This window comes from Chiloscyllium plagiosum, unplaced genomic scaffold, assembly GCF_037043375.1.
Source record: "Chiloscyllium plagiosum isolate Xiang-an unplaced genomic scaffold, Cpla_swu_hap1 HiC_scaffold_1, whole genome shotgun sequence".
Taxonomy (NCBI): Eukaryota; Metazoa; Chordata; class Chondrichthyes; order Orectolobiformes; family Hemiscylliidae; genus Chiloscyllium; species Chiloscyllium plagiosum.
The window spans coordinates 29538692-29558097 of NW_028270139.1; the positions used below are offsets into that span (position 1 = coordinate 29538692).

At 40.3% G+C, this 19406-nt stretch overlaps 1 protein-coding gene across 13 annotated transcripts in view; it reads left to right on the forward strand.

Moving 5' to 3' along the window:
• LOC122553234 (N-heparan sulfate sulfotransferase 4-like) overlaps positions 1–19406 on the forward strand; it is an 889310-nt gene that overhangs the window by 641201 nt on the left and 228703 nt on the right. For all 13 annotated transcript variants that reach the window (XM_087985585.1, XM_087985673.1, XM_087985675.1 and 10 more), the window contains one exon: positions 3799–5076. In XM_087985585.1, coding sequence (XP_087841711.1) covers positions 4096–5076 — 981 coding nt within the window. In that variant the 5' untranslated portion in view covers positions 3799–4095. The remainder of the gene's footprint in view (positions 1–3798; positions 5077–19406) is intronic.

A 19406-nucleotide genomic window follows, 5' to 3' on the forward strand; every position in this document is an offset into this window, starting at 1 on the left:
GTATTTTTAAGCTGTGTCCTCTGGTTCGGCACTCACCCATCAGCGGAAACATCCTTTAATAATCTTATATGTCTCAATCAGATCCCCTCTCAATGTTCTAAACTCAAGGGTATACAAGCTCAGTCGCTCCAGTCTTTCAGCGTAAGGTAGCCCCGCCATTCCAGGAATTGACCGTGTGAACCTACGCTGCACTCCCTCAATAGCCAGAATGTCTTTCCTCAAATTTGGAGACCAGAACTGCACACAGTACTCCAGGTGTGGTCTCACCAGGGCCCTGTACAGCTGCAGAAGAACCTCTTTGCTTCTATACTCAATCCCTCTTGTTATGAAAGCCAGCATGCTATTAGCCTTCTTCACTACCTGCTGTACCTGCATGCTTACCTTCATTGACTGGCATATAAGAACACCCAGATCTCTTTGTACTGCCCCTTTACCTAAATGGATTCCATTTAGGTAGTAATCTGCCTTCTTGTTCTTGCCACCAAAGTGGATAACCATACATTTATCCACATTAAACTGCATCTGCCATGCATCTGACCACTCACCTAACCTGTCCAGGTCATCATGTAATCTCCTAACATCCTCCTCACATTTCACCCTGCCACCCAGCTTAGTATCATCAGCAAATTTGCTAATGTTATTGCTGATACCATCTTCTATATCATTAACATATATTGTAAAAAGCTGCGGTCCCAGCACTCATCCCTGCAGTACCCCACTGGTCACTGCTTGCCATTCCGAAATGGAGCCATTTATCACTACTCTTTATTTCCTGTCAGCCAACCAACTTTCAATCCAAGTTAGTACTTTGCCCCCAGTACCATGCGCCCTAATTTTGCTCACTAACCTCCTATGTGGGACTTTATCAAAAGCTTTCTGAAAGTCCAGGTAGACTACATCCATTGGATCTCCCTCGTCTATCTTCAGAGTTACATCCTGAAAAAATTCCAGAAGATTAGTCAAGCATGATTTCCCCTTCATAAATCCATGCTGACTCTGACCTATCCTGTTACTACTATCCAGATGTGTCGTAATTTCATCCTTTATAATTGACTCCAGCATCTTTCCCACTACTGAGGTCAGACTAACTGGTCTATAATTTCCTGCTTTCTCTCTCCCACCTTTCTTAAAAAGTGGTACAACATTAGCCACCCTCCAATCTGCAGAAACTGATCCTGAATCTATCGAACTCTGGAAAATAATTACCAACGCATCCACGATTTCTCGAGCCACCTCCTTCAGTACCCTGGGATGTAGACCATCAGTCCCCGGGGACTTATCAACCTTCAGACCTAACAGTCTCTCCAACACCAATTCCTGGCAAATATAAATTTGCTTAAGTTCAGGTCCTTCAGCCACTGTTACCTCAGGGAGATTGCTCGTTCTTCCCCAGTGAACACAAATCTGAAGTATCAATTCAATTCTTCAGCCATTTCTTTGTTCCCCGTAATATATTCCCCTGTTTCTGTCTTCAAGGGCCCAATTTTAGTCTTAACCATTCTTTTGCCTTTCACATACCTAAAAAAGCTTTTACTATCCTCCTTTATATTTTTGGCCAGTTTACCTTCGTACCTCATTTTTTCTCTTCGTATTTCCTTCTTAGTAATCTTCTGTTGTTCTTTAAAAGCTTCCCAGTTCACCGTTTTCCCACTTATCTTTGCTATGTTATACTTTTTCTCTTTTAACTTTATATGTTTCTTAACTTCCCTCATCAGCCACGACCACCCATGCCTCCTCCTGGGATCTTTCTTCCTTTTTGGAATGAACTGATCCTGCATCTTCTGCATTATTCACAGAAATATCCGCTATTGTTCCTCCACTGTCATCCCTGTTAAGGTATTGCACCATTGAACTTTGGCCAGCTCCTCCCTCATAGCTCCATAGTTCCCTTTATTCAACAGAAATATTGTCACTTCCGATTGTACCCTCTCCCTCTCAAATTGCAGATAGGCAGGGTGAGTGAGGGGTCAGGTTAGTAGGGTGCCAGCTATATAGGCTGTCAGCTTAGTAAGGGGTAGGAGGCCAAGGATTAGGATGCCAGACTGGTAAGGAGCATGGTACCAAGTAAGTCTGGTGCCTGCTGGGTATGATGCGATGTAGTAAAGGGGTAGATTGCCAAATAGGTAAAGTGTCAGGGTGCAAGTTGGTAAAGGGGGGGTTGAGGGTGCAGGTATGTGATGCTTAGGTAGGTCAGAATAGATGGGAGAAATCATATCCAATAGAAGTGGAGAGGATGTGAATCAGATCTGGGATGGTGGTGGTTCTAGCAGGGGAAGGGATAAGTGAATCAGTGGCGGAAAGTGAGGGGCAAATCTGAGTGGACAAAGGGGTGAAGGTATCCATTGGTGGGCGAAGGGTGCGATTAGACATGGAATGAGGAAAGGGGACTGGATAACGGCTCCAGTGGCAGGGGAAGGGGTGATTGTGTGCAGACCTGAGAAAAGGGTGGTCTGATTTGGTGGATGTCAAATTAGGCTCTTGGGGGATTATTGTTGAGGGTGTGTGTATTAAGAGTGGAATCGGTTGAACACTCAGAAGTTAGACTGTTGTATTTGATAGTTGAATAACTTTTCCTGAGTAACAGTTTACTTAACTTCATCAGAACGGTTCCAGACATAGAAGGTTTGTCCAGAGGAACCTTCATTTTCTTGGGCAACATTTTTTGTTCAATGATGAGGATGCATAGGATCTCCATTTGTAATTCCCATCAATGCTGGAATAGTGATTGTCAGGGCATTGGAAAATTCAGGCCTACATTTTGTCTTAATTGTATTGAATGCCGAGTATAAATAGTGATCAACTTCCTTGCGAATGATTTTCCTCAATGCCCAAATTATGTGGAAAAAAATAGCAAATGTAAAACAACCCTACCACCAAAATTGATAAATATCCATGCTAAGAAATAGATACTTATGGAGAGGAAAATTTACAAAATGTAGGAGCCAAATTCTTATCATGAATGACAGGCTGGTTATCCTTTAAAAGAAGGGTAAGATCAGCAAAGTTGGATGTTAGATATAAAAAATAAGCATTGAAAGATTTGAGGAAAATGTGAAATATGTGATAAGCATTCCTATTAATCCTAGTTACAATTATCAGTACTCTTGTTTGATCTGTCTCCCAATATTAACTCCCCTCATGCAACCGATCTTCTAATAGCAGTCTTGAATGAAGCCCTGTTACCAATGCCATAATGACTCTATGACTTTAATCATCTCTTTACCTGAAGAAATCAAGCATCTTTAAAAGCTACTTGTGCCAGAATCATCTGAGACATAAATGAAATTAGTTCAATTCCTTGAGCATTCAAATGAGTGAACTCTTATCACGTTCATCTGCTATAACTTAATTCTGTGCATTTTCTTTATTCTATTCCGAAGCTTTTTTTAAAAAAAGTATTGGGACTAACACTTATGACTGTCTTCGAAAAACAATTGAGAAATAAAGAGAAAAGAATCAGGGCATTGTTGTTTATAAATATTAATGACTCACTTAAATGTACAATTTGAAAGGGATGCACATTGATGGAAATGCTTTCACAACCTACAGCAGCAATGTTATTTTCCTTCCTTACCAAACAAAGCAATTTAATTGCTCAATTTCCAGAAAAATAGTGGTCAATCACTACATGTAAAGACAAAAATAATCCCTTTGGCATACTGCAGGAAGAATAAGTATGCTTTACAAGCTTTTGATGGTTTTTAATTGGCCTGTGTCAGTCAAAATGTGAAATACTTGTGCTTTGTCAAAATAGGTTGTTCTGCCTAACATTTTTTAATGTTTTTTCTTTCCTGGCAGACATTTTCAGCAGTGAAGGTGCTTCTGCTCAGATTTGTCCCCTCCAGAAGAAGATGGAACAATGTCCAGATTCAGCTGAACATGATCAATAATCCTTGGTGTAATCACTTGCAGAAAATCAGAAGAGAACCAAGCCAAGTGCTTCACCCTATCAACTTTGATGAAGAACAACAGTAATTGTTTCTGCAATGGTTACATGAGCTGTGGTGACATCCTGGTGAAAGTTGTTCATTTTCTATCCACTGTTGAATCATAGAAGGGAACAAAAAAAAACTGTAAAAGGTGATAAAACAAAACATGAATTTTTTCATAAAGTTTCGGAGGCATTTGCGAAGGATGGTGATCTTACTGGCCGCCTTTTGCATGGTGAGTGTTATTATATCAGCTTATTACTTGTATACTGGCTACAAACAAGAGCTGGAACTTTCTAAGCCAACTCCAGAACAAGATTGCGGAGATCTCAAACTCCTACCATACAGACTGTTTGAAATGAAAACTGCAAAGCCCATTGACACATCTAGAGCAGACCCGATGGCTCTGGTGTTTGTTGAGAGTCAATATTCACAGCTTGGGCAAGAGATTGTGGCGATTTTAGAGTCGAGCCATTTTCAGCACCATACTGAAATTGCCCCTGGCAAAGGGGACATTCCTGCCCTTACAAACAAGGACCGGGGCAGATATGCACTTATTATATATGAAAACATTTTGAAATATGTGAATATGGACTCCTGGAATAGAGAGCTGCTGGATAAATACTGTATGGAGTACAATGTTGGCATTATAGCATTCCACAAAGCTAATGAAAATAGTTTATTGAGCTCACAGTTGAAGGGCTTTCCCTTGAATCTACACACCAACCTCGCCCTTAAGGATTGCTGTATAAACCCACGGTCTCCTTTACTGCACATCACTAAAGCTAAAGAAGTTGAGAGAGGCCCTTTACCAGGAGAGGACTGGACTGTGTTCCAGTCTAATCACTCTACCTACGAGCCTGTGTTGCTGGCCAAACCAAGTTCCACTGATAACATTCCACATCAGATTGCTGATGAAATTCTGCACGCCACTGTGGTTCAGGATCTGGGGCTACATGATGGCATTCAGCGAATTCTCTTCGGCAACAACTTGAATTTCTGGCTGCACAAACTTATTTTCGTGGATGCAATTGGTTTCCTTTCAGGGAAGAAATTGTCACTCTCTTTGGAAAGGTACATCCTGGTGGATATTGATGACATTTTTGTTGGGAAGGAAGGAACAAGGATGAACGTGAATGATGTAAAGGTAAGGACAATACTTCAGTGCATGTTAAGATTTTGACCTTGATACTGTGTTTAAAAAATATTTGTTTTCATTATGTCATATGATCACAAAAATGAATGAGGTATTCACCACATCCTGTCTATAATCTTTTATAGTAGCATGCCTGCATTTACCTTGAATAAAACTTTCTCCCAGTTTAACATACTTTGGTTATTGAAACCATTAGCAGTTGCTGGATAGATCAATAGCTCATTGGGTATAGTATTGATAATGAAAGAAAAGCTAAAATTTAAGTATTTTCTTCTCCTTTTACCTTAGCGTGGTATAGCTGAAAGAAAGTGTTGCATCTCACTTAAAAGTAAGATTCATAGCATTCTTCACTGATGAATAACATAATACAAAGGCAGTGACTCACAATTATCCTTGGAAACGATCAACCATTTTAACTGTTTAACAAGAGCAAATCACCCACCATCCAGAAAACACAACTGATTTATATTGCACTGATAGTACCTATGCAACAAAGACAAAGTATCACCCCAGGATAACTGCTTCAGAAGCTGAATCCAGGTTCAACTTATGCCTTTTCTGAAGTAACTGTTTATGGCAGCAGTAGTGTTCTGGGTGCTGCAACTGACCTTTAGTTGTGCATTTCGAAAAAGAAGACAGGATAATCAGGCTGAATTTGACAAGGCCCGGTATAAAAACCAGGAGTGATCCCACATGGGCTGTCTGGCTTATCCTGCACTTACTTAACAGCTGTTGAGTCTTTAGTTGGTTGAGACAGTGTGCAGTTCTGGTCGCCTTGCTATAGGAAGGATATTATTAAATTGGAAAGGATTCATAAACAACATACCAGGATATTGCCAGGAGTGGAGGGTTTGAGTTACAAAAATAGGCTTGGGCCTTTTCACTGGAGTGTGGGAGTTTGAGAGCTGACTTTATAGATGTTGATGAAATCATGTAGGGCATGGATAAGATGAAGAGCAAGGGTCTTTTCACATGGGTGGGGGACTTCAAAACTGGGGGGTATATTATTAAGGTGAGAGGAGGAAGGTTTAAGAAGGGCATGAGGGGCAAATGTTTTGCACAGTGTGGTTCATGACTGGAATGAACTGCCAGAGGAAGTGGTGGATGCAGGTATACTTACAATGTTAAAAAGACTTCGGACAGGAACATGAATAGGAATAGTTTCGAGGAATATGGGCTGGATGCAGGCAAGTGGGGCTAGTTTAGTTTGGGAACATGGTTAGCATGGACTCATCAAACCAAAGGGTCTGATGCTGTATGACTCTGTGAGATGGGACCTCTGCTCTCCAGCCGAGAGGAAGGCCAGCATCTGAGAACTGCCAGCCAAGTAAATGGTCAGCTGCACTCTCATTCTAGCTGCATCACCAGAAGTAATGGCTTCTGCTGGGACTGCAGGCAAAACATTGAAGATGATGAGCCATGGATCCTGGTAAACATTCAATTTATACTTTTGTTGGTGCCATGTTAACTGGCCCTGGTGAGGGTGGTGTGGAGCTATGATTGACCAGGAGTGGATCGGAGGGGGAATACCTTGGGGGATCCTTCAGTTGGCATTCCAATGGCCATCCCTAGTTTGGCCACCGTGATGTCAGGTCTCACTTAATTGTTTAGTCCATTTCTTCCACTGGAGAAAATCCCAGAGGTGGTAGGACGATGACCTTAAATGACTACTTAGCTTATCCAATGCCTGATTGAACTAGCACCAGGCAAGGATAAGCTGGCAATGGGTGCGCTGCTCCCATGGTGGCCATTGTTTTTCACAATTCCCACCGCCAACATTCCCAAGGGAGAGTATAAAATTCAACCCCTGATTGTAAGTCAGAAATGTCTGTTTGAATATGTGTGGATAATAACATACAAGAACACAAGAAATGGGAGTGTGCTTTACTATATGGCCCTTTGAATATGCTCACACATATACAGGCAATACAATCTGGATTTCAACTCCATTTTCCTGCCTGCTCCCCTTCCCTTGATTCCCTGAGAGACCAACAATCTATATTTCCAGCCTTAAATGTGTTAATTGATGGCGATTCCATAACCCTCTGGATCAGATAATTCTAAATATTACAACCCTTTGAGTGGTGACATTTCTCCTCATCTTAATCCTAAATGATCAGGCCTTTGCCCTGAGACTGTGCTGTGCGATTTGTTATGGACTAGGCCAGACCACTCAAAACATTTTTAAATAGATAGCCCAGACTGTAAATTTGCTATTTGTTTTAGTGAAGCATATAGTTGATATTCATGGAGTAAATTAGCTGGTTTGACTGCCAGGTTTTAAACCAACAAAATGTATTTACAAAATTATGGAATGAAATGCAAAGAATAGAAATTCTAATATCGGATAACTTATCCTAATCAAACCTGAATTAATGATGCTGTTCAGAAAATACGTGCAACAGTCACAAGACACAGATCGCTTAGCACGAGCAGTAAAAATAAAACAAACTTGAGCTTACAGGCTTGAAGTTAGAGAAAGAGGTCAGCAGCCTGTTTCACAGATCCCCTGCTACAACTGAACTGATTAAAGTTCTGAACTGATTCAAAAAAATCTCTAATCTAAATAAAGGCTAGCTTGCAGTACCTGCATACCTTGCACAAGCATACATCGTCTTTTTGAAACTTAACACTTACAAGTTTCAAACCTTTGAAAAAACCTCTCTTTCCTATTCTTTTGTTCAAAATAAAAACTTTCACAATTCCCTACATTGTGGCATTGTGTTGCCCATTCACTGAACATGTCCAGATCTTTTTGCAACCTTTATGTAGCCTCCTCAACAGCTTACATTTCCACCCAGCTTTATATCAATAAATCTAGATATTTTACTCTTTATCTCTTAACCTGAATTATTCATATCGACTGTAAACCCCTTTGATTATACTGGGTTTTTTAAAGACATGAAAAGTTTTGGCCTGAACTTTCAAACACAGCCTAGTTGGAGCCTGGTCACTTACCCCGTTCCTCCATGCATTTCCAAGCATCAAATCTCTCAAACATCTTGTATCTCTCAACTCCAGAGAATATAAGTGCAATTTACTCAGCCTCTCATCATAGAGAACTCCACCCCAGAGACTAATTTAGTTAAGTGAAGCTTCACTGCACCATCTCCAGTGTCAGACTTAAACGTGGAGACAAAAACTACTCACAGAATGCTAGAAATGTTCTCACTAAAATCCTGTACAAATGTAAAAATACTTGTTCTGTCTTCTAATCCCCTTACAATAATGGCCGGTGTGCCACTGGATTTTCTGGTAGCTTGCAGTACCTGCATACCTTGCACAAGCACACACCGTCTTTTTGAAATGTAACACTTGCAAGTTTCAAACCTTTGAAAAAAACCTCTCTTTCCTATTCTTTTGTTCAAAATAAAAACTTTCACAATTCCCTACATTGTGGCATTGTGTTGCCCATTCACTGAACATGTCCAGATCGTTTTGCAGCCTTTATGTAGCCTCCTCAACAGCTTACATTTCCACCCAGCTTTATATCAATAAATCTAGATATTTTACTCTTTATCTCTTAACCTGAATTATTCATATAGACTGTAAATAACTGACATCCCAGCATTAATCCTTGTAGACTCTAGTATTCACTGTCTGTCAAGTTGAAGATGCCCTTGTATGCCAATTCAGTGCTTCCTGCTTGCTAACCATTTGTCTATCCATCCTAATATATTACCCCCAGCTCCAATGAGCCTTAATCTTGCCTATTAACCTTTTGTGAAATATCTTATTGCATGCTCTTTGGAAATTCAGGTATACTATCCATCATTGCTTTTTAACAATCTTACTACTTACATTCTCAAACAAAACTCCAGTAAACATGGCAAACAATATTTCCCTTCAGTCCAATCACACTAACTTGTATTAATGATATGATTTTTGAAATACATTTTTACCTTAATAATAGATTCCAACATGTCCTAAACAATTGATTTTTAGACAAACTGATCCATAGTTCCCTGTTTCCCCCTCCCTCCTTCCCTTCTTGAAAGTGTAACATTTGTTAACTTGCAATCTGATGGGACCATTCTCAAATTTAAGAGATTTTGGAAAATTATGGCTAGCTCATCTCCTATCCCCACAGCTACATCTTTTTAGAACAGTAAGGTGGGGGATACTGGATCTTGGAGATTTGTTGGACTTTAGTCTCTTAATTTTCTGCAATATTTGTTTCTGTTGATATTAATTTCTTCAGTCATTTTAGCCCCTAGATTGCCATCTATTTCTACTCTGTTAAAAAGACTACAACGTATGGCTGCAAATCACCAGTGGGGAAAATGATCCATATAAGCAGATTCCATTTGACAAACAGAATCTCAGCAAAAAAAATTCATCTCTGGCTCATTAAGAAAGTTAAGAAAAATACTAGATTAAAAGAGACCTGAAATATTACAAAACAAAGAGTTACAAGTCTGAGGGATTGGGAGCTATTTTTAGAAACCAGCAAAGGGCCAACAGAAGTTGATAAAAAGCGAGAAGGAATGAGTAAAGTAGCTCAAGTAAATGTTGATCTCTAAGAAACAGAGACAGGAAAAATGACCATGAGGCAATGAACAATTATTATGTCTCAGTTCAAAGAGACACATAATAATTGTTCATTGCCTCATGGTCATTTTACTTTAATCTTTTTACTTTAGACAATGCTAAATCTAAAATAGGTTTATCCCCTGTCAGTTCCACAATGTAGAGTTTCCAGAAACCTCCATGAGCACTCATTCTGTAGGCATTCTTGTCAATTTGGTTGTCCCAGTCTACATGAAGATGAATGACCCCACAATTATCACATTGCCTCTGTTACAAATTCCAGTAATTTCTTGTTTAACATTTTGTCCAACATTGGAACTAATTTCAAGGGGCCGATAATCTACACTCACCTATTTGTTTTAACTTGCTATTTTGAATTTCCAACCAGACTATGTCTATTTCACGATCTTCTCAGTCACATCATTTCTAATGCCTGTATCTATGTCATTCTTTAATATCAGGGTTTCTGTCTTCCATTTGGGCTATTCCTCTGTGTCAGATCATCCAGAATATGTAGCACCCAGTAGACAATTGCTTGTTTTAAGGACTGACTGGGCTCATGCCTGAGACATGACTGCTGAACATTGTCCTAAAGAGACATCATTAGAATGTCATCAGGGAAGGTAGACAGATGGAAAATATATGATGAAGCAGAAGCAATCAGCAATAGTGCTTTAATATTTTGGCAGCAATAAAGTTCGATAAGACCCACAGGCAGACTCTTAGGAGCTGTTCGTCATTTTAAATTATTTTCACAGATTATAATCCCTGCCATTCAGCCTTATTACCTCACCTGGAATATAGGTCCTGTATGGTTGGCTCACTATTGACTCTGTTTTGAGTAACCAATTCCAGCTGATCCCAGATGCAATCCATTATTTTCATGTGGAAACCAACAGTTCTTTGTAAGCAGGTTTTTGGTCCGGCTGGTTTTAATTTTCCTTGGGGAAAATTTCAATAGCTGTGTTTAGCCACATGCTTAAGGTTTGTGACCATTCTCAGATTATAGTCAATGCAAGCTAAATTTTTCATTTTAATTGAAGGCCTATTGTTTCCTTGTTGCCCTGTCACCATAATTACTTGTTCCAGATCGCCTTTAGCTGGTGAATCTCCAGGATTGTTCAAATGCGTTTGTTGTCAAATATTTGTAATTGTTTTGTCACAGTCTTCATTTCTCTTGATGGTTCTGTGGAGTATAAAAACATCGACTCGACAGAAGGATTAAAGAGGTGAAAGTCAAGCCTAGTTTGTAATTTACCTGAAGTGAAATTTGAACCTAGATTATAATTTATCTGATTTGCCTGGCAGTGGAAGGATTAAATAGGGGCCAGTTTCTGGAAGTTGGGTAGTGATGGAAGTAGGTTATTCCATGATGAGAGAAGATGACAAGTCAGTGGTGGTGGGGCTGAGTAGCGTCAGCAGTTAAGGATCAATCCTGGGATGTAAGGACGCCATAGGTTCCAAATGATGATGTTGGAGGCCTTTGGAAGATGTATGTTAGAGACATCACTTAGAAAGGAGGACTCAGAAAGATGGATGCAAACAGTTTTGAGAGGTAAGGAGGGGTGGAACAAAGGTAGGGTTTTGCAGGCCACAAAGTGAGGATACCAGGAGCCTCGGAAGATTGGAGAGAAGAGGTGAAGGAGGTCAGACCCCTGGAGGGGTATGGGTACAGGTGGTGAGGAAATACAATGGTGGCCTCGACAGAGAGTGGGATGGTTGCTCAGTGGTGAATGATTCCAGGCAGGCAGTCTGTATTTAGAGAGTATGTGTAAACTACTTCCCTCCTAGAATTAACTGCCATTAGCTGCTGGCTTAGAAAACCTAGGTGCCTCTTGTTCAAATCAAAAATGTTAAGTGACAATCTCACTTGAATATTCAAAATACTGACCAGACACTGAACTGGACTAGCAATGCAGTGGCTACAATAGCAGGTCAGAGGCTAGGAACCCTTCAGTAAGTAACTCATGTCCTGACTCCTCAAAGCCTGTCCATCATCTAAAAGACACGAGTCAGATGTCTGATGGAATACTTACCACTTGCCTGGATGGGTACAGCTCCAACAACACTCAAGAAGCTTAACACCATCCAGGACAAATCAGCCTGCTTGACTGGCACCCATCCAAACATTCACTCCCTTCACCACCAATGCTCAGAAGCAGCAGTGTGTGTACCATCTACAAAAAATGCACTGAAGATCCTTAGATAGCACCTTCCAAACCCACTACCACTTCCATCTAGAAGGACTACAGCGACAGATACATGGGAACACTACCACCTGCAATGTCCCATGCAAGTCAATCACCATCCTGAGTTAGAAATATCGCACAATTTCTTCATTGTTACCAGGTTAAAATCCTGGAACTCCTTCGCTAACACCATTGTGCAGCTTCCTACAGCACATGGACTGCAGTCGTTCAAAAAGACAGCGCACCACTGTCTTCTTAAGGTGGAAACGTGGCAGTCAGTGACCCACGATAGGATTTTAAAAAACTGTTTCAAGCATTACGTTTAATGGCTGCCGCAAATTAAAATGAAAACACTAACAGCAGAGATAGAAGTTACATTCTTATGGCAAGCCAGCCAAGACAATACGTATGAATGCAATTCCCCTAAAAGAAGATTGCATGCACTCTCATTTGCAGTTACAATTTATCTAAATTGCCTAAAACCCATAATCAACAATGTGTCCTTCATTCTTTAAAATTATGTAACAGTTCAAATCATCTCACTTTCATTATTTTCTGCACATCCATTGCACACACATTCTTTACATCATATAGGGTCTTCATTGTGTTGTCTATTCATCTCATACACGCCTGCTCCTGAGTAATTTCCATCTCTCAGAAGTGTCATTCCCATGGCAAATAGTTGCCATGGTAACTATTGTTGATCCATTGTCCTTGATGGGAGATGAAGGACATCCGAAAATGAAGACCATTTTAAACAGTTGGTGATATTATATCTTCAAACTATATCTTCAAAATCCATAGTCTCTCCTGCTTGCTTTTCTCCTAATCATTGAGATTTAAAATGCAATTAGACCTTGTCATACTCTTTCCCCAGCATTGACAATGGGGTTGCTCCTCTTATCTGTTTGGGTTACTTATTCAGGTCTGTCGCACTTTCACCACTGTGAAAAATTCCAGCCTGCTGCTTATCTCTGTTAATTGGCATAGCAGCAGCAAGTGGAACGTTTGCAGCAATTCTGACTCAGTAGTCAGCACTTCAAAATTGCAGACTTCAATTTTACTTCTTTCTTGCTGTGTGTTTTTTTTACATTGGCTGAGTCTCTGTGAACTGAAAATCCACACACTGTTTAGCTTGTCCAATCATAAGTCTAGCCTAACAGTGGCAAATTTCTGAGGCATTTTGTGAAAATGGCGCCTAGTCTTTAATTTGTTCCAATCTCAAAGCTTCGTTCATGTCCTAGTTCTCTCTGGGACTCATCTACTTTTCCTGTCTCCTCATGTTAAAAACCGTGTTAATGGATTTCTAAGTTGTTCGGACTTATAAAAAAATCGAATATATTCAAACAGGGAGAGAGGCAGAAAACAGGAAACTATAGGCCAGTTAGCTTGATTTTTGTCATGGGCAAGGTCTTTGAATTGATCATTAAAGAGATTCTAGCTGTGCACTTAGAAAACCTGAAGGTAATCAGGAGGAATCAATATGTAGAGAAATCATGCTTAAACAATGAATTAGACTTTTTTTGCAAGAGTAATATGCTGTGGATAGGCAGGAATCTGTGCATGTACTGTACTTGGATTTCCAGGAGGGATTTGTTAAAGTACCACATCAAAGGTTATGGCAGAAAATGCAAGTTCACAGTATCAAGGTAAAATGTTAGGATGGCTGACAGAAAACAGAGAGCCTGCATAAATAGGTCTTTGTCTGTTTGGCAGGATATAAGAAGTGGAGCCCATTCATCCCACAGAGTCTGTGCCGAAGACTTGTACAATTTACCTCAATGGGTTAGATGATGGAGACAAAGTCATGGTAACTAAATTAGCAAATGATATGAATATAGGTCAAAAAGTATGTTGTGCAGAAAGTATGCAGTTTTCAGATAGATTTTAATATGTTGAGTGAGTGGGAAAAAGATCTGGAAAAGATATGGGAACATGTGATGTTGTTCATTTTGGCGGGAAGAATAAAAAAACTTGTATGGAGAAATAATTGGGAATTCTGATGTACGAGAGGATCTTGGTGTTTTAGTACAGGAGTCACAAAGAATCAGTATGCGGGCACAGCAAGTAATCAAGAGCAGGGTTGAATTGTCAACTCCACCTATTTCATATTCTTTTAAAGTAACTTTGCTTTAATGTTCAGAATACAGTTTCACCTTTCATATATTAGTAACTTGTAAACTTGACAATTTTTATTAATGCTGCTTCCAAGATGGATTAGTTTCTTTGTGCCCTAAGTGGGCATTCCATTTACAGTAATCCAGTCAACTCATTTTTACTATCATGTGCATCACTCTAGTTTTGTCTGTTGATTTTGAAGCTTACTAACATGGCTAGTCTATCAATTGAGTTCTCCATTTATTGTTGCTTATGCTATAGAATGATCAGTAAAACTTAAAATCATTGAATGGCTATCTCAACAAGGCTATGTTCTTGACATTATCCAGTCTATCTCTGAAAGAAGCAATAACAGCAACAACAAGCAACTCCAGTTTTACTCCAGTTTCACCTTCAAAGGGTTAATTGCATGGTCTGTTCAATGATGGATTTGGTATGATATTTGATTTTGATGATATTGGACTCCAGTGTTCCACAGCATAGCATCAACTTTCAAAAGATATTTTAATGTTTGCTATCAAGTGCCTTTTCAAATTTACAAATCTCCAAAGCTGTGAGGCAAAGAGGAGTTCCAATCAATTTATTGTTCCATTGTAGCACTGTACTTATTTGGCCATTGTGTGATTGTGTTTTAGAAAGCAGTCTGTTTGACTCTTATCCAATTGTCACATTGTGTCTTCAGTTTTTCATGGTAATTATTTTGAAAAGCTCTCCCTGGTACAGAGTGAGACAACTATTGAGAGCACATCTCTCTGTACACTTTATAATTTAATCATGTTTCCAGTCTCCAGGATTCTCTTTCCCATACCTTCATGAAAGGTTGAGTAACTACTTCAGTCCAAGTTCATACTTCTCATGGTCTACTGACCTGAATGTTTAAACTGTGGCTAAACCGGTGACAATTGTATTTCTAAGACAAGGTTATGAGTTTAAGCCCCACATGAGCATAGAACCTATTTGACACTGCTGGAGGTGTCACTTTTCACATGAGATGTTAATCCAGTGTGGATGTCAGAAATGATATGGTATTCTTTGAAGTTGAGCGGAGGAATTCTCTAGTCACCCCAGATAGAATTTATCATTCAACTACCATCTAAAATAGATGAGTTGGCCATTTATTTTATTGCAGTGCATGAGTCCATGCTGTGCAGAAATGAGGTACTGACATTATTACATTACAACAGAGACTGCCCTTCAAAAATACTGTTGTAAAATACTTGGAGAAAATTGAGGTTGTGAACAGTGCAGTATAACGTCACGTTGTTTTTATTTCTCCCCCACTCTTCAGTTTCTTTGATGAATTCTCTGTAGGTTTATTTGTATTTGCTTGTACTGCTGCAGTCTAAAGAGATTGCTTACAGTCAAATTAACAGTTCCTCAAAATAGTCTGACTGTTCCTGAAGCTGGTCATGGTGTTTTATTTGCACTATTCCACTTTGTTCTTGTCTACTATTGGAACATGTCTGCAAGCTTTCTTTTAAGATTGTACCTTTCTTTGAGGTTTTTCTGCTTCACTTTATCTAAATTTCCACAGAACATTGCCTGATCATGGATTTTCCTTCTTTACAGTTCTTTGTCACCTTTTGAAAATGTTGCTGTGCTTATGCTTCAGTTTACCAACATAGTTTTGTTCGACTACTTTCTAAGACTGTTCATTTGCTCTTTTCAGATTTCCATTTTGTCAATGTTTCTTTTGAGATGCATCCCCTGTGCTATTCTTATTTTCTTTCCAGTGTTTTCATTGCAGGTCTCTCCAAGTGTGCTGATTATCTGTTGTCAAGTTGTCTGAGAGTTTTTTTCCTCCTGACTTTCACAAGTTCTTCATGGAATCATAGAATTCTTACAATGTGGAAGCAGGCCATTCAGTCCATCGGGTCCACACTGACCATCCATACCATATGCCAGTCACCCTGCATTTCCCAAGGCTAGTCCACCTAACCTACACATCTGAAGGCACTATGAGCAATTTAGTATTGACATTCAGAGTATGTTCTTAAGAAATAGATGCTGAATTAAGGCATTTGGTCAATCAAACTGTGTTTCAATAAGACCAAGGCTTATTTTTATGATATCATGGGATTTGGAAATCAATGGCAAGGCCAGCATTTTTTTTCCCAGCCCTAGTTGCCTTTAGTTTTGCAAGCCACTGTATCCATTACAGAGGGCAGTTGAGAGTCATCCACTTTACTATGGGAGAGAAAGCAGCGTTGTGATAATGACCTCGTTAATCAAGAGACCCAGGCTAAAACTTTGGGGGTAATGGGTTCTACCAGGTCAGTGGTTAGAATTTAAATTTAATTCATTAAATCTGGGATTGTGAGCCTCCCTCACTAACAGTGACCATGAAGCGACCATCAATTATCATAAAAATCCAATCGGTTAACGAATATCATTTAAGGAAGGAAATCTGTCATTCTTCCATGAACATGTGGCTCCATAATTTCAGTCTAACTGCACTGAAGCTAATTTGAGATTATAATTAGTTAGAAATTTGAGCAATTTTGTTGGACACAAAAGCTGACTTTGCCAGTGACACACACTTTCCATGAAAGAAGAAAAAGAACTAAGGATATAATCCAGAGTTATGAATTGAATTTAAATTCCATCCAATGCTCTGGTAGAATTAGAATCAGAGCATTAGCTTGAGCCTGATCTGATTGTGGCCTCAGTTCCAATTTCATAGCTGCCTTCATGACCCTAGACTTCCATATGATTGAAAATTTGTCAGACTCAGCTTTAAATATATTCATTAACCAGTTTCCACTGAATTCTGGAAATGAAAATTCCAAAGGCTGAAGATCTTCTGAAAAGAAAATAGTTTATTATCACCATCTTAAATGGGAGACCCCTTCACCATCTCGCTTTTCGAGCCTTTTCAAAAACTCACACGTTTCAATTTTACCAGGAGAGGGAAGAGAGGAGTTGGCACAGTCTGCTTGTTCTGTCTTGGAACAGTAGTTGGTGAGCAGTTGATGGACCAAGAGTACTGTATGTAGTTTTGGTTGCCCTTTTACAGGACGAATCTTATTAAATTAGAGAGCTTTCATAATAGGTTTACCAGGATGTCGCTGGGAATAAAGGATTTGAATTATCAGGAGAAGCTGGATCAGCTGGGATTATTTTTGCTGACGCGTAGGAGATTGAGTGGTCACCTTATAGAGGTCTGTAAAATCATGTGGGTACTAGATAAGGTGAATGGCAGGTGTCTTTTTCCCTGGGGTAGGGGATTTCAAGACTATGGGGCATATTTTAAAGGTGAGAGGAGAAAGATTTAAAAAAATGTGCGAGGGGCATTTTCTTTCCATAGAGCGTAATGGAATGAATTGTGTGTGGAATGAGCTTCCAGAGGATGCGGGTGCAGTTACAATGTTCAAAAGACTTTTGGGTAAGTTCATGAATAAGAAATATTTCGAGGGATATGGGCCAAGTGCGGGCAGGTGGGACTAGTTGAGTTTGGGACTGTGGTCGGCATGGATAAGTTGTACTGAAGAGTGAGTTTCTGTGCAGTATGACTTCAATAGGAGTCTGTCCTGTGGCCATAATTTGCTATAAATGGGTAAAGAGTGCCCATCAGTGGGCGAAGACCTCTTCTTCTGCAGCTATCAATGCATCAGGTTTGCTGGCAGTGCCATAACCCAGTAGTGAACACTGTCAGAGTTGCAGCAAGCCTACAAAGGAGGCCCAGTGCATCGTGGAATGTGCTAAGTTGGGGATATTGGATAGGGAGGAATTGGCTGGGGGTTAGAATGGAGGGTGATAGATGGGAGGGGTGATGATGGATGGGCTTTGGAGAACAGGTAAATTGAAAGGAAGGGTTGATGCTATTTTTAATGGGGGGCACACTCAAGTCTGACCATTAATTATTCATTGAAATATGGTGGATGGGAGTGGTTAGAAGGGGATTGTCTGACAAACTGAGCTATTTTATGGCGCTTGCCCACACTAACCCCGATGCCAAAACATACCAAACAGGGGAACAACAAATCCAGCCCCACATCTAAATTCCAATAATCCCAGAAACGACATTCATAAACCAACACTTTCACTGTCAATAATCGGCCTTGAGAACCTTTTCTGACCTGCTTCCAAGGAGAAAGTGAGGACTGCAGACACTGGAGATCAGAGTTGAAAAGTGTGGTGCTGGAAAAGCACAGCAGGTTAGGCAGCATCCAAGGCACAGGAGAGTTGACGTTTTGGGTCTCACGTTCCTGATGAAGAGCTTATGCCCAAAACAGCGATGCTCCTGCTCCTCTGATGCTATCTGAGCTGCTGTGCTCTTCCAAGACACAGGTTTTGACTCTAACCTGCTTCCAATGCAAATACAGAACACTCTTGGTTATCCGAATGTCCACGGGACCCTTGTTCCTGCTATTACCGCCACCTCGGGAACCCTGTTCTTGCTATTACCGCCACCTCGGGAACCTTGTTCGTGCTACTACTGCCACGTCAGGAATCCTGTTCCTGCTATTGCCGTCGCCACAGGAACCCTGTTCCTTCTATTACCATCGTCAAGAGAACCCTGTTCCTGCTATTGACATCCCCACAGGAACCCTGTTCCTGCTATTGCTATCGTCAAGGGAACCCTGTTCCTGCTATTGCCAACACCACGGGAACCCTGATCCATTATCCAAACAATCAATTTTCCGAACAAAATACTCCCCGCCAGTCTCGTTCGGAAAATTGTGATTGTTCTGTATATCCCTCCTCAAGTTTGGAGACAAAAACAGTATGCACCACTCCATATGTGTTTTCACTAATGTCCAATACAACTATAAAATGGCTTTCTTACTGTGACCCTCCAAAATCCTTGCTGGAAAGGCTAACACTCCATTTACTTTATAGTTACCTGCTATATCTGAATACTTTTTTTATACTTAATGTTACAAAGGACATCCAAATCCCCCTGTACCACAATATTCTGCCATGTCTCTCCATTTAAATAATCTACTTGTTTAGTCTTACTGTCAATTTTTGATAACTTACTTTACCCTATTAATATCCCTGTACAGTCTTTGTGCATTCCTCACAGTTCTGCTAGTGAGATTTGTCAATCTGAAAATGACTTAGCCTCCACAGCCTTACATTAGATTATATTAGATTCCCTACAGTGTGGAAACAGGCCCTTCGGCCCAACAAGTCCACACCGACCCTCCAAGGAGCAACCCACCCAGACCCATTCTCCTACATTTACCCCTGACTAATACACCTAATACTACAAGCATGGCCAATTCACCTAACCTGCATATCTTTGTACTGTGGGAGGAAACCCGGAGGAAACCGTGGGCGGCACGGTGGCACAGTGGTTAGCACTGCTGCCTCACGCGCCAGAGACCCGGGTTCAATTCCCGCCTCAGGCGACTGTCTGTGTGGAGTTTGCACATTCTCCCTGTTCCGGCATAGGTTTCCTCCCACAGTCCAAAAATGTGCAGGTCAGGTGAACTGGCCGTGCTAAATTGCCCGTAGTGTTAGGTAAAAGGGGTAAAT